The sequence below is a fragment of the Ambystoma mexicanum genome, chromosome 8, assembly GCF_040938575.1.
Source record: "Ambystoma mexicanum isolate Mex_15411 chromosome 8, UKY_AmexF1_1, whole genome shotgun sequence".
Lineage (NCBI taxonomy): Eukaryota > Metazoa > Chordata > Amphibia > Caudata > Ambystomatidae > Ambystoma > Ambystoma mexicanum.
Window position 1 is genome coordinate 290,402,497 of NC_090929.1, and position 25,576 is coordinate 290,428,072.

The following is a 25,576-nucleotide window of genomic DNA, read 5'->3' on the forward strand; positions in this document are numbered from 1 at the left end:
TTTGGCCCACCTACCTGAATCTTCGGATGTCTGCACTCCTTTCTCCATCCCTCCGACTCCCTCTATGCTCTCCATTCCAATGGTGGAGGCACAGATTTCTTCCCAGGGGGTCAACTTGATGGGTGATTCAGGACCTCCCCCGGTGGCTGTGGCAATGTTGCGGTTGGCAGAAAGTATGCTACGGACGCGTATCCGCAGGTCGTCCCATCGCTTTCTGCATTGCTGTGGGTTGCGGGGTGCGGTCCCCACCGCACTTACCCGCTGTGCCACCAGAGCCCATATGGCCTTCTTGTTCGCAAGTGCCGTCCTGGTCATTTGCGTGGAGAAGACGACGGCAGCATTCTCCTGGAGGGTCTCTGTTAGCACGGTGAGTTCCTCACGGGAGAAGTGGACCTGCCGCTTGCGGTCGCACGCTTTCTTCGCTACTTTTCCCATTTTTCTTGGTTTCGCTAGGGTGGATGACGGGTTGGGGTGTGTTTCAGGGTAGTGTTTTTAGTGGTTGTGTGGATTTTGTGGTTTTATAGGTGTACGGCGGGATGTTTCCCGTTCCGGGCCCATGTTTTTACTTCCGTTTCCGTATATTTACGGTCACCGTACTTTCGGGTTGGCGCTCACTGCGGTGTCCGCTAAGATGGGTGGCGGTATTGCACCTAGGGCGCCGTACGGCGGCGGTGTGGGCAGTTTTGGGGTCATTTCCGCCATCGCGGACTTTGCACTTCCGCCATGGCGTGGTGCTCGTGCCCGATGGGTCAGAATGGGCCGCACTTTGCTCCTTCGTGCAATGGCGGAAACGCTATTTACGCTGTGGCGGTCCGGTCAGTCACTTTCCGCCAGGGTCGTAATGAGGGCCAATGTCACTAATAGGGTTTGTTGTAAGAGGTGGTTATTGCTAGCATGATGGCAGAGGAATACTGGTCACCATTCTTCTTCTAGCTAATGAATATAAATAGGGAAGGACGATGCAAGATCAATCAGCAGGCTTGTGTCTGGACTATGCTATTCTAAAAGTATAGTAACCTACGAAGCTGTTTGTCTTCTTTTCAGCATGAGTCCAGGATACCTTGGGCCTCATTACACGGATGGCGGTAAGGATTTACCGGTACCGGTAAAATACCGGTACCGGTAAATCCTTACTGCCTTACTACGAGGTCCCTTTGCGGGTTGGGGGATTTAACGCCTGCTTTTTGCAGGCGTTAAAATCCAACCCACAAAGGGACCTCGGAGCTAATTACGGCACCTTAAAATTGCGGTGCCGTAATTAGCGCCTTCCCCATTCCCATAGAGCCCTATGGGCAGAAATGGGAATGGGGAAGGGCAATGGTGGAAGGGGGATTTACCGCCCCTCCAACCTTGGAATGGGGTGGTAAATCCCCTTTCCACCAAAGCGTTGCCTGTATTTTACCGGCATGAGCCATGGCGCTAATAGCGCCATGGCTCACCGCCTACCGTGTAATGAGGCCCCTTGTCTTTTATACCGCAAGTATGTTTAAAATACTGAGTATGTTAAATTTACTAGGCAGTAGCTCCTTCATTAAAGCCCTTTTTGTGTTATGATGGAAAGCCCTGGTGGCTTTCCAAATGTTGTCTTCATGGAAAAATTAGTCCAACAAAATTAAAAATAAATTGAGAATTTATAAAAGAGAGAAAGGAAAAATAAATTTTAGGGGTTTTGGTCAGCCAAGGAGTGAAAAAGGGTATTGTGTTGTTTTGCCAACATGATTTTTTTCAAAGTAATTTTTACTGAAAGAATTGCAACGAAAAAAACGTATTGAAATATATAGGAGGGGTGGTTAAGGGGCTAAACGTGGTGGGGAGGGGTTTGGGGTAGGTGTGATAGCATAGGGAAATGGGGGTTGGAGGGACCCCCCTAAAACAAAAAAAATCTAATTGTGGCTAGATGGAAGGAAGTCAAGCAGTCAGCTATGTTTGCATGTCCTCCAGATATACACCAATTCATGAGCAATCCACCAATCACTCCCAGCTATCCAGCCACCTCCTCGTAATACCAATGAATGTTCTCCAGACCTGCCTTCTACTGCTCCAGTTATCCATCCATTTCCTCCAGGTATCCACCATTCATGACCAGCGAGCACTGGGCAACGCCCTTCTCTACTTACTTGTACACATCATTCTCTACTGGAAGGAGGTCATAGCTCATTGCCTGGAAGGTCAATTCGTGCAGCACTGGCGAGCTTGGGTCAAATCCACGGTCCAGAATCAAGAGCTGAGACCGAGCCTTATCCGGTCCCTGTAATGAAAAGTGGGAAACAGAACAGATAGATCAGATTTTCAAGATTGGGTGGTCAAGTGCACATTAACGACCAAATGAGAGATAAATCATCATGATTCATCTAGATGTATATATAACCTGAAACCTTAGGGTATGGCACCCTTAGAACGGGGAACGATGCACATCACCTTCTCTTTATGATTGAGATGCAGTAAGTATTGTGCATTTGATTTGTATTGGCCTTTCAGTGAGACACTTAGAGCTGGACAGTGGATGGATGTGCACACATCTATTCAGATTAGGTGAAATGTAAGTCCTCATTTAATGAAGAAATCTGATGTTAGGTAAATTAAAAGCATGGCTGAGATGTAAAGGGGTAAGTGGGCTGCTGAAGAAGGCAAGAGGTTGAAGAGTTAATGGAGCAGGTGCAAATGGCAATGAGAAGGATAGAGAAGAGACAAGAGGGTATAAATGTTTGAGTGAACCGGGAAGCAGACGATTATGAGTCTTGGAGGGCATGGACACATCAGCATTCGGGATAATGAGGCAAAAGCCACACACCAAAAGAAAAGTGAAACATGCATGCTAACAAATGTCAATCCACATTTGGCCCGTGTTTCTCGAAGTATGTAAATGCTTCCAGAATTAAAGTTGTGTCATCTGCCCAGCCCTCTCTAGGGAATGTCATAGAGGTCTTGCATCATTATGACATGGGTTGGACTGGGATGAAAAAGAGGCAGTATTAAAAAAGTGACCTACTTTAATAAATTGTAATTTGCAATGCTAACATGGCAGGTTGATGGGCAGCACTTCGGTGTCCATTTATGCGTGCTGCAAAACTGTTTACACAGCAGTGACTGCACCTCTGGTTACAGAAAACAGAACTCATTATCGGGTTACACAGAAAGTATTTACCCCACCTCAGGTAGCAAAGGAATTCCTAGGATTACACCGATTTTACAGGCATACTCTCCAACAGTGGAGTGTAAGGAACTCATGGTGGCAACAGTAAAGACAGACACAAGTGATCACAGCTCAAGGGTGTTTATTAAACTGTATATGCAGGGTGGAAAAACGCCTAAACTAAACCTAAATCTAAGATGGGAGCAAGCTTTGACCATCAAATAATAATAAGGCAGTCCTCGTGGCGTTGTGTTAAAATAAAAAGGCCTATACTAAAGAAAACCTATTTCCAAATCCTTACAACTAATTACAGAAAGAGTGTGGGATAGGGTAAGTGTTCCCAGATAATAAGTCAGGATGTGATTGCCAGGGTTCTCCCTTCCCCACTTGTTCAGCACAGGACAAGGTGGGTTTCCTGAGCACAGCACACACTCGAGCTTCCCCAGCACGTGCCGACAGTTCTGCATCCGCTATCAGGGTCTTCCATGGTCATGTTTCCTTTTACAAAATTCTCTTGCCTTCGAGGCCTTATGCTCTCACAAACAAACACAAAGTTCTGTTTTACAAACACTTCTTCTGGGTGCAGTCCCCTCAGAAGTCGTATTCAACAAATTAACAAGACAGTTCCTTTGTCAATTAACTTTGGGTGATAACTTTCCACCCCGGGATCTCCCTCGGCCGGGCTCAGACCCCAGATGATAAGGGGGACACTTTCCTCCCCCTTGTCTTGCAATGCTTCTTGCTTTCACAAATCTTCTAATGTTTATGAAACACAGTTCATGTACCAATTTTTTATCCGCAGGATTCACTTCCCTTAACTTTCACAATTCTCTGTCGGTCAAAGACTTTCAACGGTACAGAGGATTTTGTAAGACCCCTGTATGACCACTTTGACTGTTCTTCGCTTCTTCCCAAGGGCTTCTGGTTATGGTAGTTTCTACCGTTGGGTAATCACCCAGAGTTTCCTGCGTGAGCACCCACGTGGTGCCGGACTCCTCTGTATCTGGTTTTCCCCCTCCTTCATTAATAGTATTGGCTTCTTTTCAAAGTTCAACTTATACTTCGGCTACTTTTCGTTCAACACAGTTCAGCCTCACGTTGACACGCCGCTAGACTCACCAGCTGTGATTAACTGCTTGGCTTTCTTTCGTCTCGGAGTCAGAGTTGATACAAGTGCCTCTGCCCGGCTTGGCAATCAGCGGAGAAGGGTCTTGTGTACCCTTGACATCTGGTGTAATACACGCTGGCTATTGTTCGCGGACAGGTTTCACAGGGCTTGGTCGGCAAGGGCAACGTCGACTCTCTCCATGTTACCCTCTCAGTCTGCGCCGTCATTTCCTCCTCTTGAACTGCCGTGCTGAGTTAGCTCTTACGTCGTGCTGTCTGCCTTGCTCATAGTGTGCTGCTGTGCTCCATCTTTTATACCTGTGGGGAAGGGAAATGGCCGTCAGGTGTGTGTGATTCTGATCAATTGCCTAACTTTGCCCCTTGTATTGGGACATGACAGGTAAACGGCTCTGGTGTTAGTCCATTGTCTTTCGTGTTGTGCGAAAGTGTTAGTGCAAGAAAGAGGCGGCAGTGGTTTGGAATAGCCTACATGGTAGGATGGGACAAGGCGTATAAAGAAGGGGGATACCGCGTCTCACCCGTCGGTGTCCCACTCCCACTCCCCAAAACCCCCATCTAAGTGATCCTCCTGCACTGGTCCACCCCCAGGAACTGGATCCAAAAGTAATGGGTGGGTCCTGGCCACCTGGATGACAGATCCCAGGGGACTCGACAGGGAGACACCTTCAGGTTTCTCACAGGAGCTATCTCTTAGATTGTACATATCTCACAGGATTAGGCCTCAGACATTGAAGCTCTTTTCTATATTATAGAGATCCTATTTGCTGTAAGGGTGCAGAAACAGGATGTGACAGAGTGATGGCATATTGGTTGGCAAAATATTTTAATTATAAGGAAAACAAAAGGAAAACCCCTATCGCTCCCTAAAACTAAGAAGGGTTCCCTGCCTCAAATCAAATAATATGGACTTGGTCATAATGTCAATGGAAATCAAAACAGTCCACCATCCTGTGTCAAAAACACCTATTTCCTGGTCCAGAGGAATGACTCCCTTCCTCTGGACAGTGTCCAATGGTACATGGGACCCTTACCTGCATGATTGGTTATCTTCTCCAAGTTTAATTTCTCCTCTAAAAGGCGTACATAAAGTTCCAGGTTCAATCAAAGTACAAGTTCAAAGTTCCAACACAAAGATCTCTAGACAATACCAGATATAAGAAACCAGAAATATAAACATGTAACTAACTGTTTTCTATGATTGATCCATATAAGAAGACCTTATCAAATGAATGTAAGAAAGTTATCAATGGTAAATAGTGTATTGGAACAAAGGAAATGTTATTACACTAACCTTGTTTTCAAACAAAAATGTGCCTCTTGAATGAGAGAACAAGGTGAGATTTCTCTTTTTTTTAATAAAAATCTTTTTTGAGCCTTAGAAATAGTCACTAGTTCAAATGCAGGACATGCATTTGATAAATATCCACAACAATCATAGTAAAAAGCTCATGAATACACTTTGAAAGCCACAGAATACGTAGAAATGGCTACAGAATGGCCGCGTAGCGGTGGTGTGATGAAGTCATCATGCTAACGCCTGTGGGCGTGATGATGCCTACGCAGCGGCGCTGGGCACCATAAAAACTTGCCAAAATGCAGTTTTTATCCATGCAACAGATCGGCTGCATCGGAATGAGGACAATTGTATCCTCACTCTCCCCAGCTTTCTAGCTAAGGTAAGACACTCACTGAAATTCTGCATCCCATACTGTGTTAACTTAGTTTTAAAATGAACTTGATATTTAGGGGTAAGAGGAACTTCAATTCCTTTCTTTTTGCCCTTCCTAGATATTTTCTAAATATTCAAAACTGGAAGCTTAAAAATCCCCTTTAATTGTATAAACTTGCAACTCAAAATAAAATAAGGCAGATGCAATTACCAAATCAGAAAGTTTTTTGAAGTACATATTTAAAGTATCCCAAGGTGAGTGGCTAAAATTAGCCCTAAGAATAATGGACTGACCTTCCAATAATTTCAAAATGTTATTTCTGCATATTGTTTATTGAGAAAGTTCTGTTTATGTGTTAGGAATGTAAACACATTACATTATTACTTATTGTATTATCACAGATTCTCCTGATGAGCCTTCTGAATTTAAGAAGATGAAACACATGTATGAGAGTTATTATGAACTACTAATGGAAATTGGGAGATTCATAAATGGAAACTATGGAATAAACTACACTTACAAAATATTGATTGTGTAAAGTGATCATTTTGGATTTCGGTTTGGAAAAACTAACCTTAAAATTGATACTATACAAACGAAGCAGAATATAAATAATGGTAAAAAACCTTCTGAATCAGTTGGCGCAACAAGGATAAAACCAATTATAAGAAAGAATACCAGGGGGAATGAGTCCCTTCCCCTTGCCACAGTATATACAATGCTAAGAGGTTTGCCTATCCTCTCTTGGCCTTCTCCAGACTTTCAGAACAATACCAGTGGGAGTGACTCCCTTCCCCTTGTCACAGTTCAAAGTGAGAAGAGGATACCTCTCCTCTCTTGGCTTCTCAGGGTTATCACAAACAGCACCAGGACGAGTGACTCCCTTTCCCTGGTTAGAATCTCACGTAGGTCCCAGACCTCCGCTTCTCTCTCTTTCTGCTTGGGCCAACTTGGTTCACTTCCCTGCCAAGTATGATCCTTAGTAAAAGTCCTTCTTCTCATGGGAGTGTTGTTCTCACACAGTGGTGGGTCCCAGACCCCTCTTCTTTGCATGCAGGTAGTTGGACTGCACCTTCTTAGTTTCCCACCAGCCAACCCAAGTGCTCCCCTACCTCTAGGAAGCCTTGCAGTGAGCTCTGGTCTGCCCGGGAACACCACAGTCCCAATCTTCCACTGGGCAGAGTGATCTTCCCTTCATGCACTACCTAGGTTTCAGGAACACCAGGAGCTTATATCTGCCACTCTGGACTAGCCCTATTCCTTCCAGCTCACATGTTGGTGTCCTAGTCTGCTTCCTTACAACTTCCTGCACCATGCTGGCTCCTGCAGATCCACCAACGAGGACTAGACAATTGCTCCCCAAGTCTCCCTTACATTTCTACTCTACATTGACCAATGAGCAGCTGGCGACAACTAGACTGCTCATTATGGCTCCTAGGAGTACTCTTCATGGCACTGCACCTCCTCCTCGTCTCAGTACTTTTAATCTGCTTGTTCTCCTGAGAGTCATTGAAGTTCTTCTTTATCCCAGTAATTCTTCCCTTGAACTCCCTTGGGTCAGTTGTACTCTTCATAGTCCCAGTACCGGTAATACTATGGGTGTGAGGTATGCACATGGGAAAATAGGGTAAAGGAGGGTTAGGTGGGTTAGGTGAAGGGAAAGAGGTGTTATACTGCATTCTCCTCTGATAGTCGTCCCTTGTCCCCTAGGGGGGATCCCTACCCATGTGATCCGCCCGCTGAGAACCACCCCCAGTGGGACTATTGGGTAGCTGCCTCACTTCCCTGGCCAGATGAGAAGGGGCTCCCCATAGGGGAGAAGGAATGACATCCGAAGATTCATCACAATGCTTAGATCTCAGGCAGTGGAGCGTTGTGTTATAGACATCCTACAGTTTCAGGCCTCAGATAATGAAATTGACATTTATATTGCACGGATCCTACAGGCTCAGGCCTCAGACAGTGGAGCTGTGACTCATAGTATAGAGAATCTACATGTGCAGGCCTCAGACAGTGGACCAATGTCTTAGGTAATACAAGTCCTACAGGTTCAGGCCTCAGACAGAGGAGCTAAATCTTAGATTATAGAGATCCTAAATGCTCAGGTCCCGGACAGTGGAGATACGAATTAGATGATACAGATCCTACAGGTTAAGGCCTCAGACAGTGGAACTATCTCTTAGATCAGAAACAAAAATGGGGTATACAGTTACAGTTCTTTCATTTTTAAACACATGACAAACTATCCCAAGTCAAGATTGGATCACATTTTCAATATATGTTTGTGTCAGAAAGAATTATTACTCTAACCAAACATTTTCTATGAATTTTTGAAGACATCCAACTCTCTGAGAATTGAGAAATTTAAATAATGGAGGGTTTTACTTCCATGTACATGGGTGATACAACAATATATTAGTAATAAAAGAGAAGCCCATTCAGAAGGACCTACAAATGAGTTAAGGAGTGTAATTTTTGATCATGAGAGGTGATAAACACAACTCTCAATCATACTTAAAATCTGAATGAATTGGATTTCTGTTGGAATCAGTACAGTAGTCAACACATAAACCAGCCAGGTGGATTAACATTCATTGAGTTTAAAATGGGCAATGTCCTGATGAATGCCCATTTATAAATGGCATGTGAGACAATGTGTACCACAGTTAGCCAAAACACTATGGGCCTCATTACAAACCAGCCGGTCCAGAAAAAACGGTGGCGGTAAATCCCCCGCCACCATTGTTTCCGGACCGGCTGATTCTGAGTCCTGCAGGCGGGAGGTGTCACTCCCGCCAGGTCTGACCTGGCGGATGTAACACCACCCGCCTGCAGGCGGACATGGAAAAACTGTCTCTGTCATAGACGGAACCGGTGTTTCCATGGTCCCCATCCCGGGAATGGGGATTTACAGGATTCCGCCGCCGGAATTACCGGGTCACCAGGGTTGTAATGCCCCAGTGATTCCGGCAATCACGGAGGCGGAATGGTATTACCGGTCCGGCGGCAGCCTGCGGTTTTTCCGGCATGGCTACTGCCAGACTCGTAATGAGGCCCAATGTGTTGACATGTTTTCTTTATATTGTGTTTTATACTTCAACACCTGTATGAGGCTCTTTAATGGTGATACAAATGACTCATTTTATATCCTGAGCAAAAGGAAATGTAATAATTTTGAAAGAAGTACTGTGTTCTTATATCTGTTTACAATTGAGTTTACAATAGCCTATATTCTAGTTTCTTTTTTTGGCATAATAAAAAGGATCTACACGATGAGAGGGATTGGAGATTATTGATCTTGGGAACAAAAATAAAATGTTTTTCAAGGAAATCTATTCATCAAGCTCTTGTTGCAAAATCATATATTAAAATATATTGCTTGCCGAAAAATAGAAAATGTAAATATTCTTTAGCAAAATTATGTATAAATAATATTTTTTTCTTTCTAGTTTTATCAAACATTCGATTGTAATAAATGCAATAAATGATTTTGCTACAAGAGCTTGATGAATAGGTTCCCTTTCCTGAACCCTGTCAAGTAGGGATTGACCTTGTTTAATTTCAAGACTGTAGAATTTTATTCTAATTTTATATTGATACAATAAGAATTTGTGTTCACTTTTCTAGAGAGCATGGGATAACCCTAGTAGTTAGACCTGGTTTGTATATTATTCAATGTTTTGAAGGATAAATAACTAATGGATGACATGTGAATTGCACTTGCACTGAGAAATTGTTTGGTTGAAATAATTCATGTTTTTTCTGATTAGACACAGAAATTCAGTCTGGTTTTTGGTGCTGGGTGTAATCCATCTCTTGGAATACACAGATTTTACAGCCTAAAAGTGTGGAGCTACCTCAAAGTGTAGAGATGCTATAGGTTCAGGCCTCAGACAATGCAGTGGAGATTTAATTTAGATTACACAGATTGTACACGCCCGGGGCTCAGATATTGGAGCAATCTCTTAGATTATGGCAGATTCAAACCTCAGGTTACTGCAGTTTAAGAGAATTTAATTGTACTCAACTGGCTCTTTCCCGCCAGCCTTGAGTCCACTGTCCTTCCTACCAACCATCTGTTAACTCAGTTGCCCACCTTCCTTGTCATATTTTTTCTTTTGTCTGCATCCTATTGGCCACAGCCCTAAACTAAATGTGTGTATCTCTTACCTCTCCACTGTCCCCTGTTGCCTGTTTCTCTTTTCTACCCATGTTTAACTTACATGCCTTATAGATATAAGCACTTGGAAGCAGCAGAACGGTGACACTTGTGGTGCAATGAAAAATACCTTAAACAATAAACAAAATACTGTAGATATCCAGGCTCATGTTTCTAACAGCTGATCTATCCTTCAGGGTCTCAACTCCTGCAGGCTCAGGTGTTAGGTATGTGAGAAATCTCAGGTTGTTCTCACATTAACCCGATTAAGACCACCCCCTCAGGTAACCAAGAGAAGGGTGAGACTGTCAGATTCTGGTCCCAGAAGTGAGGCTGCAAAGGGGTACTACTGGGATGGAAGGTCTTTGAAGAGCAGAAGTGGGGTGCCCAAAGATGAGATCTGGCATCCCCCTTTTCCTAATCCCGGTCTATCCTACCTCCCATCTACTGTCATAGGATATCATCACGCATGTCCTACCCTACCCCAAGATCTTGCATTGAACACTCACACTCGGAGGATAGCAAGAGAATGTAAAACACCCTTTTCTAACTATAACCCAGACTTATCCTCCTGTCCCTCTAATATCATAAACTATTGTGAGAACCAATCTTTTCCTTCCCTGTTAACCTCTTTTACTGAGGGTACCAGAGTGAAAGAACCAATACCAATTTCCTATCCTAAGAACACCCCTGGACCAGAGACATGGTATCCCCCCTACGAACGTGCAAGCTTTTAAGTTTTGAACATCGGCCCGCCTCCCCTGGGAGTGAGCCAATCAGCTGCGCTTTCACTTTCACTTACGCGGCGTATCACATCATATACACACCCCCGGTGTGATTGGTCCGCTTGGCGGCCCCACATTGGTTGCTTTGGCCAATAGGGTGGGACAAAAATTTCCGGCATCACCACTTATCTCTTTGGTAACCATTTGCTTCCCCGCAGTCGTCACAGAGAGATAAAGTCGCATACGGTTCCCACAAGTAAGTGTCACATCAGCGGCCCTAGCATTTTGGACACACGATCGGGAGTTCTATATCAGATGCTCTTAAACCCTGTGTTAGCAACATCACGTTATTTTTCCCTTTTGGATGGCAGACCAGTGCATGAACAGCATAGCACTCCCAAAAATACATTTAGACGGGTACGCACGTACCACCCATGCCATGGTGGTTACGATCGATTCAACCTTTGTTCACAATGATCATTTTAGATCATTCTAGATCACACAAATCACTGATCCGTTTGCATGGTGCACTCATTTTTCCTAGTTCCACATGCACATGACGTTACGTTTGTTAGATCCCTAAGCACCAAAATTGCCACGAGTATTGTATTAAACACATTTGGGACCACCTAACAATGGCTTAATGTTTGTCAACTACGCAAAACCGACAGATTGCATGTCTGTCTCTCTTTTTGTTTATCTCCTAGATTCAGGGACCCCATGCGTCAATAATAGGCATTTTTGTCTTTGCTAACCCCTCGGTTCCCAGGACTCAGAGAGCGAGACACTCGCGACCTAACGGTGGATTCAGCACCACTACAGTCTCCACTACGCAACAGTGAGAGACCCTCGATAGAAGTACCACCGCCATACTTTGTATAGACGCTAAGCGCTTCTTTAATACACACCTCTGTGTATTCCTCTAGCACAAATCAGCTACTAATAAGTAAACTAAAATATAAATAACACCACACAGAGATCCTAACAGCCCTTTAAATTATCACTTTTACAGATACCCCATGGACAGAGTCACTTCTCTTTCTTATCCTGACGAAGGCCACCAAAACAGCTAGCACCTATCAACCACTAAAGCTGGCTGAAACACTACAGTGTTGATGATTTATGACACAACTTCTTGCCCCATTTTTATTCTGCTTCTATATATTGTTGCGTGTTATGTTCCCCAATACCCATGGACCACTAGGAGTTCTGAGTAGCACTTACTGGTTTGTCTTTTTGAGATAATGTGCACTGATACGAGGACAATTACCTCTACACCATAGAGGTTGGCACCCAGAAGTGCCCCCCCCATTGTCAGAGATTTAAAAAAAAATGGCCTGTATATTGTTGTTTTGTAAGTAAGCAAATATGTTGCCCTATGCTTTCATTGTTTTGATATTAAATAAATTAATTCTCAATCTCGCTGCTTGGATCTCCCATCCTGATTCTTTTATTATTAGTAGGAGCAGAGAGGTGTGCTGATCCCTTGTTACATTGGTAAAATAAAATGAAGTAAGTGAGCAAGATACAACGTTGCAGCCCGAACGCGCAAGACTGGAGACGCGTTGGGTGAAATTGACAAATGGAATTACAGGATACATAGTGGCAGAGTGGTCGCGTGTATGATTACACGTTCCTGACTGACTGTGTAAAGGAAGGAAGTGTTTGCAAAGAGGGGAGCTGTATGCAGACATGACAAGTGAGTCAAATAGAGATCCTAAAAAGGAGGAGCTGTGCGAGAAATGAAGTGGGAGCAAAACTCCCCAAATGGATAGAAAAGTGTTGGCAACAAACAAAAAGTGTGTTGGAAAAGCATTGGGGTGGCCACCAGGCCGGAGATTGATCGAGGCTTGCTACAGAGACCCCAGAATAAGCATTGGGGTGGCCACCAGGCAGGAGGTTGATCCAAGCTGACCACAGAGGGCCCAGAATAAGCATCGAGGTGGCCGCCAGGAGGGATATTGATCCAGGTTGGCTGCAGAACCCACAGTATAAGGAAAAGAGAACTCTATTAATGATAAGACACCTGGCTGCGTGAACTGTAATGGGTGGACCATGCGGTCTGACAACTGCGACATTACCAGGGGAGCCCAATTGAAAGCAAGGATCTGCATGATCTAAAGGACTTCTGGGTTAATGGAAAGGAGAAGTACAGTGAACTTCTCTTGTCAAGTGAACATTTTGCCAAGTGAACTTTGTGACAAGCAACCCTTTCTTTGTCAAGTGAAACCTGACAGACTTGTGGAACTTTATAATCCTGAGTTCCTTAAACTTGGGGAAGGGAGCTTCAGAAAGGCTCCATTGTCACATTACCTTCACTGTGAACACTACGAAGTTAGCCAAATCTCATTCACCCTACTATTCTGTAGAAGCAAAGACATGCATAGGTTTTGACACAGATAGTATTTTGTTTTGGACTGACAGACTTCTTTCTGTTAGGGAACATGCCCATCTTAGAGTTAGGTCATGTTCGGCGTTACACCATCATGACCATTGAGAATAAAGGTTTTCAAACTGTGTTTCACTTGTCTGTGTCATCTCTTGATACCATGCCTGTCTCAGAGGTAGCAAAGGTATCCCTTCTTTTACAAAGATCTTTGAGAGTCAGGCCATAGAGCTATCAGTCAGGTCACAATTACATTATAGCATATGCCCTAAGACCTCAAAGTTAAGGTTCACTAGAACTGATGGTAGGCATTTCTCTTCCAGACCCTCAATATATGGGCAGCGTAATTTGTCTAGGGCTACAGGACTACAGAGCTCTATACAATAAATGCATGTCTGCAGATCAGACCAGTCAGCTCCATTTTTCTTGGCTAGAGCACAAGGAAGAGGGGGCAGGCAGCTCACAACATTAGCAGCTAGAGTTCCTGAAGAAAGTTTATTCTGGTACTTTGGAGTCCAGTGTGTAGCCCCCAAGATCACAGGAACTTTTACATTACATTTCTGTACTCAGCCCAGTGATGCTCATCCTTCTGGGATTTTACTGATTGTCCGATCATAAGCAAATTAATCTGTCTTCTCCCAAAATGTGATTGTTCTTCTTAGACAGGTCCCTTTTTTCAATACTTTGTGTGGGAGTGGCAGGGCCATTCTGGCCCCCCTCACTCATTCAGTTTAAGGTACATGTCACTTGCTCGACCAACAGTGGGGGATGCCTCCTTTTGCCCCTGTGTACATAACCAGCCCCTGTGCTGACGACGACGCAGGAGGGGCTGCTGTAGAGACACTTGGCATCCATTTTGGACACCTCCGACTCCATCTTTGGATTAGGCCTCACTGTGATACTACGAAAAAGCCTGTCTCCCCTCTGCAGCACCGCGCACGGCGCTCTCAATAGGCCCCCACCTTTTTCTCTCTGTCTCTGAAAGCCCTGCAGCTCCATTCTCATGCCTGAGCCGGAGGTAATTGCAACAATATAAATGTAACGCCGCACCCTTCCTCTGAGATCACTGTCCTGTGTGTGAACCGACTCGAACCATGACTTGCAAATTCATCCATCTCCACAAACCTGCCTATGCCCCCCTCAACCCTGTTACTGGAAAGTTACTGCCAAAATAACCCCATGGCCCTGATAGGTATTCTCTTGATGTACCAGATATGTAATCCCGTGTGATGCCTACCCTAGTGTGCCCCTACTAACAAAAGTCAACCTCTGTCACCATATATTGCACCTCAGTACTAACAAACGTCAAGTGTGCCCCCAGTCTCTTTGATGCGCCCAACCCGCCCCATGATCAATGGTCCCATCTGGACCGAGCCCTCCCGAGTTGTGATAAACCCCCTAAGGCCCCAGTAAATAACGATGTTGCAACCTTAGAATTTATAGAGTATAATGATTTTCTCAAAGGAGCCTCAGTAACTGGTATTTAGTGCATGTTTGAAACAATATGTTATGTTAGATTAGTTAGGACCTGCCCTGCTTCATAGTGACCTGACCCTCACCACGCCTGGAAACAGGCAAGTGGACCTTGTGGGACGAGCCCTCCCGCCAACTGAACGACCAATCCAGCGGGAGCAACATTACATAATATATATGTATCTGACTGTTCTACCCAATCCTGTGTCAATGTAGTCCCCTATATAATGACGTCATGTATGACAAGTTTTGCCTTCTTAAGCTGCTACCTTCGTAATGTTTGCCAGAGCGCTCTCAGGCAGCAGAGTTCTCTGGATGCCAATTCTTACATAAAAGAGATCAACTCTTGCAGCCTGTCCTCCTGGTCTCATTCCCCACTGGGGTTTGCCTTTAATTTGTATTTTGGGTGTGCAAGTCGGGTAGTGGGCCTACAACTTGCCTACTTAAATTCATACAGGGTGGCCAGAATAGACTTCCAAACTCAAACACTTTTCTCTTAATCCTGATTTATAATGTCCATTAGCAGCTTAATATGGACCACAGTCTTTATCCAGTCTTAATGAATATTTTAATACATCTTCTGACCAAATACACTGTTGAATTAAATTCCATATCCAATTGTCACCTCTCCCATGGTGGGATCGTCAGCCTTGTAGGCATCAAGCTTGTCCTGGATTAGCTGGGCCAGCATGGCATTGTCCTTGTAGTCCCTGGAAAGGAGTAAGAGTATAGCATCAAGAAAGAGATGTTTAACAACACCTTCCCGTACTGCATTGGAATCACTAATCCAACAAATTAAACCAATCCAATCTCTCTTAATGAAAGGGCCAGTCTCCAGACTACAGTGCAGTAACAGGGACCAGTAAGAAACCCCACATTTGAAGGAAGCCGCCAAGAACAGGCCTTCTACACCTGTCAAGGGAATACCAACAAGTCACTAAGACTGGAGACACACCCGTGTCCCTGTCTCATCCCAGTATGAAACTTATACCCCAAAAAAGAGAACAATATAGCTCTTGCATCACTTAGCACAAATTCTCTTCACATGCAAGAGATTATGGGCCTCATTACGAGCATGGCGGTAGCCGTGCCTGTATGGCAGGCACGGCTACGCCATGCTCGCTACTGGCACCGCCACCCACGATTGGGCAATAACCGGGCCATTACGAGTGGAATGGGCTGGTAATTGCCCATTCGCAGGTGGCGGTATTGCCGGGCTCCCGATCCCCACTCTGCCCCATAGGGCAGAATTGGGGTGGTGGGGAGCATGGTTGCACCGGCACCATTGATAACAATACCGGTGCAATCACGAGTTCTGCTCGCGATTGACCCGTGCTAGCAGAACTCGTAATTCGGCGGTACGGTATGAACGGTGCCGAGTAAGGCACCGGCATACCGTAACCACCAACATTATAGGGAGGCCCAATTACTATTTCCTTTGAGCCCAGAAAAGAAATGCCAAAAAGCACCATCCGATCAATTTCAAAGCATTGAGGAGCTATTATTCCCACATTGAAGATTTAAATGGGATTCCAAATTTAAAGAAAGGGTGCTCATGAAAGTATAAGTATTTTAAAGGGCATTCATGTATGATCTTTACTTTAATCAACGTCAAATTCCCATTGAGGATGGCTTGGTAGGCCTCTACCTCTTGTTAAGCACCCACTGTTCACACCAAAAAATGGTCTATTCTTGTACATTACGCATACGACAAAGGGATTAGACTCTTACCCTCTGTATCTAACAGCCGGGTATTCCTTCAGCGTGGCGCAGAGGGTAGCAATCTGTTCAGCCAGGCGTTCCAAGATGGGGTTCTTCATTTGTGCTTTATGGGGACTGTAGAAGCTTTGGAAGGAATCTGGGTAGTCCAATGAGAAGACCTGCAGAGTCAGAGAATTAAAGGGATGGAGAGAGAGAAAGACCAAACAGTCTAGTGACAAACCTATAAAGAAAGGAAACTCTGGAACTTTGAACATCAAAAAAAGAATGGTGCCATTTTAAGGCAAGAGAGCATATTCAGATATTAAAATCCGAATCAGTGTCATTAGGATGCAATTCATTCCACTGAGGATTGATAGTAGAAAAGTGTCCAGTGGGTAAGACAGTAGGAAATGATTAAGAAGCCCATATGATTATTGCATGCTACTTTTCTGTGGGATACTAGGCGGGTAATGGTATAAATAACTTGTTTATTATGTAGCACTTGCTAATGTAGTTTTTGACAGACTGTAAATACCAGCTAACAATATAACCCAATGTAATGGCACTCAATGTTTTGACCCCGGAAGCATGTGACAGCCCTGCCAACATTGACACTTTTTAGCAGCAGCTATAGAAAGGCACTATATGTATTTGAAGATAATTCTGCTGGTGTCTTATGCAAAATCATATTGTAGTACAATAGAAAGGCTCACAGACTGCAAAAGGAATCACTGTAAAAAATACAAAAGGCCTGTGAATAGGAACTCTTACAAATATGTAATAAGAATGTATTATACGAGTCCTAGTTCTTGCTTTTGAGACTATTCACCTAGGGATAAGGATTGCAATCGTGCTTCTATAAGAAACCAAAGCAAATCCATTAGGAATCGTATAAGAATCACCAGGGGGAAATGTATAGGTACTTGCTGTAACTTCACTCAAGGCCCCCTTTCTCTTCCTGCTGTAATCAGCATATGTGACTTGAACAACCTCTCCTCTAGACTCCAGGAAGTGATTTTGGGATAATCACTCCTTTCCTTCTCTCCCTGAGAAGAATCTCCCTCTCAGGTGGTGGACCTAGGATCTTTTAAAAAGGCTGTGTTTTTACCATTACTGTAGAAAGTGGCCCTGGATACTGATGTTAAAAATGATCATTCATTTTGGAAAATGTGTATGTGGTTGACTCTCAGCACTGGGCCGGTTTTAAGGCCACAGGTGTCTTTGATGACACTTAATCTAAGGTTTGAGTTGTAGAAGGCGTGGAAACTATGCTGGCATGTGTGCAAAAGTGCTCATCTCCACTTCAGGGATAATGGGTGTGTGAGGGCTTTGGTCTCCACTGAGATACTTAGGAGACTTGCGTGGCATTTTTAGACTCACCTGGGATTCGTAGGGTAGGAATGCAATGTTGATTTCTGTTAGGGTCTTGATAAGTTTGGAGGCGCGGGACTTCACCAGTTCATTAAAGAGAGCATCAGGGCAGGCTGTCCAGACAGAGAAAAGAGAGCTTGTGAGGAAGCTGTTCAGGCCTGAAGCAGGAGTACATTTAATAAAGCATGGATGGCGTTTTACAAGCTTAGTATTTTCCTTGAAAAAGAAAAGGCGAGCAGAGAAGGAAAAGTGAACGGAGACAGTATGATGGTGTTTCCCTCGGATTGAGGGCAAGTCCACCCTGCGCGCAAAACGCATGTAAATCTGAACATGCAAGGTATTTTACTTAATTAGGACATGGATAGCAGAGGTCACATACCCCAGTATGGTGTCCATTTTACAGGCTGGAGAGGTGCTCGTATGCATGCAATGAAATACTGCCTTGGACTCAGGGAACAACACATCCTGTACAGAATGGGCGTGTTTCAAGTGCATGCATAGCAAAGGTCACTGTACAGGCAAGGCACCCTTGCCATAAACCTGGGAACTTTCAGGGTTTGCTTGAAGTGTCAGGGAATTTGCTGCTATTTTGAAGGGTATTTGTCAGAGCAACCCACATCTTCCCCAACATATCTGACTTATATTATGTTTCTACCTTAGATTCTGTGATGCTGCCTTGTGCCAGCAAATCTGACAGGTTTCGAACCAAAAGGTTTCCGTTGCGTCTGTGTATGACAGCATGACACTGGGTGCAAAAAAGGCAAAAACCCCTATACAATCTGTGCAATAAACCACCGGAATTGCAGGAATTCCTGCAAACTTTAGTAAGATGCCCTACAACCCGGGTCTGTACCTGCGACTCTCCTGATGATACAGACTATACCTCCCATGAACCCTCACCATTGACCATCCTGGCTAGGCCTAATTGGAGCTGTAGTCCATCTGAAGAGCCAAATGTTGCAGATTACTTCCATATTTAATCGAGATAGGATCCTTGACTACATAAGAACAGAGTTTCTTCACATGCTAGACAGGTTCATGTTGTGTGTGCTGTCCGTTAGAATCATTATAAGTGTGCCGGTCCGGTAAAAATGCCTGTAATACCGGCTCCGGCATTTTTATCAGACAGGCACACTTCACATTTGCTGGTGGGGGTCATTGATCTACCGGTAGGCCTCACCTACCAGTAGATCAGGCCACTAGCAGCAGCGACATGCTGCAATTACTGGTGCCGGTAATACTGGTAATTGCAGCAATGCCATGGGAATCCCATCCCATGGAGTCCTATACATGGTAATGGGAACTTACCGGCACACCACTGCCCATAATATCCTGGTAATACCGGGCTATCAAGCGGCGGACACGGTCAGTGCAGTTTGCCGGTATCCTGTGAGTAAACTGCACTTACCGGTATCCTGCACTTACCGTCTCTGCCGGCAAACTCGTGTCTCCTTATAGGCAATGCAGAATCCCTGTAGGCCAGACACACCATACAGGCAGGACAGAGCAAATTCCCTATGAACGGAATTAGAGTCTCTGTAATGTTAAGTCCAGATCCCTGTGCATTCCATACCATAGTCGCTGTACAGAGGGAGCAGGACCTCTGTGTGCGGAGTACCAAAATGGTAGCTATCCCAGGCATGTTTTAGCCAGGTGCATGAGTGCCGGGGTAAGACCATTAAATCATGCATGTTTGGTAAAATCAATGACAGGAAAGGTAAAGATAAAGAGACCTACAAAGTCAAAGGGGGTATACAATAGAAGAAGACAGATTACCAACACAAGAGAAAGACAAAAAAGGGAAAAAAGTAGGGCTAGTGCAGAAGATGCACCCTGCAAGAGGGGAGGAACATAAGTAAGGATGGAAATGGGGGTGTGATGCACAACTACGGGAAGAGAGGCAAGGAGGAGTGGTGCAAGAGGGAGGGAGAGAGAGAGAGAGACAGTTGGGTAAAGATGCCAATTAGGAGGAAGGGGTGAAGCTACTGTGTATACTGTGTATGCCAAGGGCATAGCAATTTATTTATTTATTGAATATATTTATAAAGTGCTGAAGCAAAGGCCCTAAGGCATGAGAGTGCTAAGACTGACATACAACAATCAACATAGAGAATGCCGGAGAAATCCTACAGGGAGAGAACAAAAGAGTGTTCGGTTTATTCAAAGAGCAAGGTGGAGAATAGGAACGAGCAGATTCATAGAATGTTTCTTAGGCCTAGAACCCACCATGTAAGTAAGTGGAGGTTGTGGCATGCATGATTTCAGTTTTAATGTAAGTTCACATAACAATGGAGAAAAACAGAACATTCTTTCTCAAAGAGCTGGAGGTTAGGCAGTCGTCTTACCTGCTAGAAACTCTGTGATTACCGGCACCGGTATTCCTGCTGCCGTTAAAGATGGCAAATCCCCTCATGGAGTCCTATTGGGGATTAACAAAGTCTCTATGGCACTCGTAATCCGATGGTAATGCCACCGGACTGAGTGCCGGAAATGGTAATAACATTTGCTGGTATCCTGTTGGATTTACCGCCAGGATACTGGCAACCTTATAATGAGGCCATTTGTTCTAAATTACCTGCCTGTTGTTGTGTTATCAAATTGGGATGGATGCACACTGTGAAAGCATATTAATTACGCAGCTACCTGGCAAGATGCGCTGTCGTGGTGAGTTGCATTGCGGTGCTGTGCAGAACACAATGCACAAGATAATGCTGTAGTGCAGGAGTCAAATGGCGGTGTAAACAGCTTTTACTGAAGTGTAGTCTTGGAATGATCAAATAAGATGAAGGGTGTTTGTTTACATGTAATGCATGAATTTGAAATTTAGGACTGAAGTAGTCAGACACATGTTTGGAATCTAGGAGGACTCTCTGATCATGCTCCTTTTTGAGTAATTGATTTATAATGCATTTACTGTTGCAAAAACATTGAGCTGGCCATTCACTTGCTTCCAACAATGACATTTCTGTTGTGTCCTGGTGGTGTTTTACAGGGGGACTATTTGCTGCCTTGTGTCTCCCTTTAGTCCTCTATTACTTGTTGTTCTAGGAAAGGCTGGACGCTTGGAGGAACTCGGATGCAACCCACGCTCAAGTGTTGAAGGACTGACAACTGCAAGTTACCTGGAGGCTCAATGTATCAGTTCAGGTAGTGCATCCCTTGGTCATTTCATGCAAATTTGTGCTTGAATTTACAGAAATCAAAAGTGGGCAGCAAGGAAGTATGGAAATATGGGGGTGAGAGAAACATCTGGGGTGCATGATACAGGAATATGATAGACAAGGAAAAGAGAAGAGAGTGAGAGAGATAGGGAGGCAATCCGGAAAAGAAGTGGAAACGAGCAATGAAATGGAGGGCAAGAGTGTGACGTGATGGAGAAAGAAAAACTGAGGCATAGTGAAAAAGAGAGGACATAGCAAGGGACATAAGTGCATTGGCACTAACTCAAATAAGGACGTAAATGAGGAGGCTCGCGAGATGCCGAAAGCAAAAAAGAAAAACATTAGAAAAGGATTAAGGGAGGGGAATAACCAAAGCAAGAGTTCCCTTTGAGATAATAGGGAGAGGCAGAAAACTATTCCAGGTGAGCTACTAAGGCAGGATGAAAGGGAAGACAGGAAAGGAGAGAGAAGCACACAGCAAGAGAGAGTGCGAGTGACAAGTATTGAATCAGGAATGGAGAACGACGTCTATAACAAAGGAGAAGGAGCTAGGGGAATGGTAGAGAGAGAGCGTGAGAGAGTTTAAAATTTAGTCTTTAGAAGGCAGAATGATTTGAAAAAGGGACAATGAAAGAATAAGCACCTGTTACTTACTGTCTGTGAAGAAGACGTGCGCTGCTCTGTACTTGAACGAGGGAGGGTCTTTGAAGTCTCCAATGAGGGCATGGACAGACTAGAATAAAGAGACATCAGAATCAGCATAGGTGGACAGAAAGTGGCTTTGACAATAAGACTCTCTCTGGGGGCAAGAGAGAGATAGAGAGAAAGGCAGAGAGTAAATAGAGACTGTGATGGGGGCAGAGGGAGAGATGAACACCTAAGATAGCGCATAGAAGCCACAGATCCAGAAGACTTCTGTCTCCTTCTCTGTATATTTGTATTTGTATTTATTTAATTTATAAAGCGCACCAGGCTCGAGGGCATCCGGGCGCATAACTTGGTTACAACATGGTGATAAGCATACTGAGCATTACATAGTTACAGTTGTATACATTACAAGTTGCAGTTATATACATCATAGAGAGTACACGATGAACAAATACCTATTTACATGCAGTGGAATTGACAGCTATTGCATGACCGCAGATTGACGAGGCGAGGACAGAGGCGCATCTTGGGCAGAGAGCCAACTTTTACCCACGTTTTTAAATCTTTGGTAGGAGGGTTCATCTCTTAGCGAGTTAGGGAGCGAGTTCCATAGTTTAGAAGCCATTACTGGAAAGCTAGTCCCGCCAGATCTCTGGAGGTTGAAGTGTGGTATGGGCAGGCAGTTAGTCTGGGCATTTCTGCTGGGTCTGTTGGAAATGAGGAGGGAGAATCTATTGGCCAGGTAACTGGGTGCTTGGTGTGATAGGCATTTGTGAGTGAGAGCAAGTGTTTTCAGAGATATACGTTGTGAAACTGAGAGCCAACGTATGCTACGTCTGGTGTCAGAGATATGTTGGTTCCTGGGGATGAGTGCAGCTCTAATACCATTATTTTGGGTGATTTAAAGCTTGTTTAGGTTGCAGATGTTGGAGCCCAAGTAGAGGGCATTGCAATAATCAATTTTTGACAACACGAGTGTCCTGGCGAATGTGATGCAATTAGCTGGTGATAAGAAAGGGTGACTGGCTGAGATCAGCTTGCATGTGTAAGCCGCTGAAGAGGCTACTGCATTAGTTTGTCTGGCCAAAGAAAGGGTGGAGTCAATGTAGATCCCTAATGTTTTGTGTCCTTGGAGCCCTGGCTCCAGCTGTTTTAAAGTTGCAATGTGGTGTGGGTGGTTACTGGGCTATAGATCAGGTGGGAACGTGTTGTGCTGTATTGTCATGTGACAGTACATACGTGTGTGTTTCCTAGCATAAGTTCATTGGAATATGAGAGTGGTGCAGATGTCCACCTTGTTGTGCATATGCTCCATGGTTGTGTCTATTGTGTACGAGTGACCAACTTTGCAATCTGGTAATGGAAACATGTTTGTTGGTGAATACACCACATCAAATAGTTCCTATAGGCGCAAGGGCATTGCAAGTGATAGGCCCTGCTGGGCTTAAATCATCTCACAGTATAGTTTGCTAGATTAAAACAATAACATCATGTGATTGACACTATTGGATAATGGCCTCTATGAGTGCCTGTCAGTGTTTAATCATCCTGTGATAGTGATTGTCAGAATTAAATCATCCAGTAATATTGCCTGTTGTATAAGAGCAAGCATCCTGTTGTGGTGTCCTTTTGGTTTTAATAGCATATTGTTTTGGTGTCCACTGGTGAAACCACACTTTGTGGGTATGTCTGTTCGGAGGGTCAGCATCTTGCGAGATTGATTATTGCTACCACACTATCAGGTGACTATGCCTTTTGGAGGCTGTGCATCTTGTGAGGGTACCTTCTGGTGTGAGAGTGCAGTGCTGCTGTAGGTCTGTGTGCATTTTACCTTCTCTGACGGAGTTATGAGGTATACTGCTTCCAGACTGGGGATTGGTTCCCTCCGTTTATTGATATCCTCCACAACTAGAAGAAAAAAACACAACCAGGTTGAGAGGTCAATGCAGACACTATTAAAGGGAAGCAGGAGCTGTACTTGCCCGGAAAGAGCATTACGAACCCATTACTAAAGGATGGGAGAGTTAATGGAAGACAGTATTAGCTATGCTCCTATTGTGTAGTGAGGAATTGACTGACATGGAACTACTCATAACAAACCTCGCTCCATACAACATCCGCATCCACCAGTATGCAGATGACACAAAGTTTTACCTCACAATATTGTCCATTGAAGACATCTATAGGCTCAAGGCCTGCCTCACAATGATCCAGTCGTGGATGACCAGTGCTTACCTGACGCTCAACCCCTCCAAGACTGAATTCCTGCTACTGACCACCAAAACCGAGGACCCTCACACACAGGCCTGGCTCTCTGCTTTGAACCTCTAGGGCTTTACACCCCAGCTGACCGTCTGCGACAAGACCCTCAGATTCCACATAGACAGAAACCTCTCCTTCAAACAACAAATGGCAAGGAAGACACAAACAGCTTAGGTACCAACTTTCTCTCCTGTGGAAATCAAGCCTTCCATCCCAGAAAACAACTTCAGATCTGCTATCCAAGTTTTGGTCCTCCCCCGCCTTGATGGTGGTAATGCCCTTATGGAAGGCCTTCTGGCATCTTCAATGGCACCCCTGAGCTGTGTCCTGCATACTGCAGCATGAGTCATCAAAGGACTACACAAACTCAACCCCATCACCCGACACTCATCAAACTGCCCTGGCTCCCACTGCAAGCCCATATCATCGTCAAATCATGCTGCAGCATCTACAAAGTTGTCACCCTGAAGTCGCCAACATAACTTACTGCGAAACTCAGCATCTCTGGAGGCCTATGATCCACCAGAAGTAAGGACATGTGCAGATTTGAACTCCACCAGTGCAGGAAGGAAATAACCAGAAGACAGACCTTCTCTCTCTGCTCCCCAAAACGCAAGAACCTCCTCCCAGTCAACATCAAACTCAGCCCGTTGCTTCTACCATTCAGGAAGGAGCTCAAGACCTTCCTCTTCAAGGAATGGCTGCTCCCTAACATGTAGGTCCACACACCCTCCACTCCCCACCCTACCCAAGACTAAACTATCTGCTCCTCACTGTTTCCTCACCTGGTTGCTTGTAGATCCCTTGCCTGACTACGCCCTTCCCTGTTGTTAGCACCCCGTTCCCTTGTTCATTTGCTTCCCTCATTGGATCCTTCCCCCTATGACTGTAAAGTGCTCTGTTGATTCCCAAAGCTAGGTCTGCGCTCAATTAACTCCCTAATAATAATAATGGTCCTGTTGACTCTCCTTAGGGCATGCAGTAGATACTAATATATGTTTTCATTACGTCTCATTCTTCTCCCCTAGTTACGTCACTCCTCCCTCAGCTGTTCCTGCTGCTTTGAGTTAATGGGGGGTGTTTCAAAGTCTTACTGAAAGAAATTCCTTACTTCCGGAACATAAAGAGAGTTCATGGGAGAGAATATCAAGCATTATTATACAAAACGAATAGGAGTTACCAGTAGCTCAGAATTACTTAAAATCTAAGGAGAAATATCCTGACCTTGTAGAAACCAATGACTTCCTCCCTTACCAGATGTTGTAGTCTTGGTGCTTCTTGAAAATTAATTCAGGACATTATGCATTCCTGCTGTCCCAGACCCACCCTCTTCAGGTGGCTTCCTTTAAGTAATTGTTTATTATCTGAGCAGGAAGAAGTCCAGACATACATCTAACAAATTACTTATTTGAACCGGGGACTCAAAGTAAACACTTCTTACCTGTGGGAGTGGGGGAAGGAATTGTGCCAGAAATCCTAAACCAGGCTATGGCTATTTCAATATTGAAATAAAATTCCAAAATGCATAAGTGAAATTCTTCCAATTTCAAACCTATATCAAACCATCCTTAAAATGAGAACATCATAGATGGGGAGGTACAGAATAAGTGAAACAGCTGTGCAGTCTAGATGAGGCTCTGAGGTTACCGCCATGGTGACACTGTGGGCCATGGAGGTATGCAGCCCTGAAATCTAGGAGAAGAAAATAAGAGCAAACCCAACAAGAGGTGTCATCGCAAGAAGATGCTGTGGTGTTCTT

The 25,576-nt window shown here is 44.4% G+C and overlaps 1 protein-coding gene across 2 annotated transcripts in view; it reads right to left on the reverse strand.

Moving 5' to 3' along the window:
• The window catches only part of STXBP1 (syntaxin binding protein 1), a 229,372-nt gene that overhangs the window by 62,976 nt on the left and 140,820 nt on the right, over positions 1-25,576 (reverse strand). For both annotated transcript variants that reach the window (XM_069609688.1, XM_069609689.1), the window contains exons 4-9: positions 23,387-23,463; positions 21,562-21,640; positions 17,756-17,859; positions 16,406-16,554; positions 15,300-15,384; positions 2,118-2,248 (exon numbers count right to left, since the gene is read on the reverse strand). In XM_069609688.1, the coding sequence (XP_069465789.1) occupies positions 2,118-2,248; positions 15,300-15,384; positions 16,406-16,554; positions 17,756-17,859; positions 21,562-21,640; positions 23,387-23,463 (625 nt within the window). The remainder of the gene's footprint in view (positions 1-2,117; positions 2,249-15,299; positions 15,385-16,405; positions 16,555-17,755; positions 17,860-21,561; positions 21,641-23,386; positions 23,464-25,576) is intronic.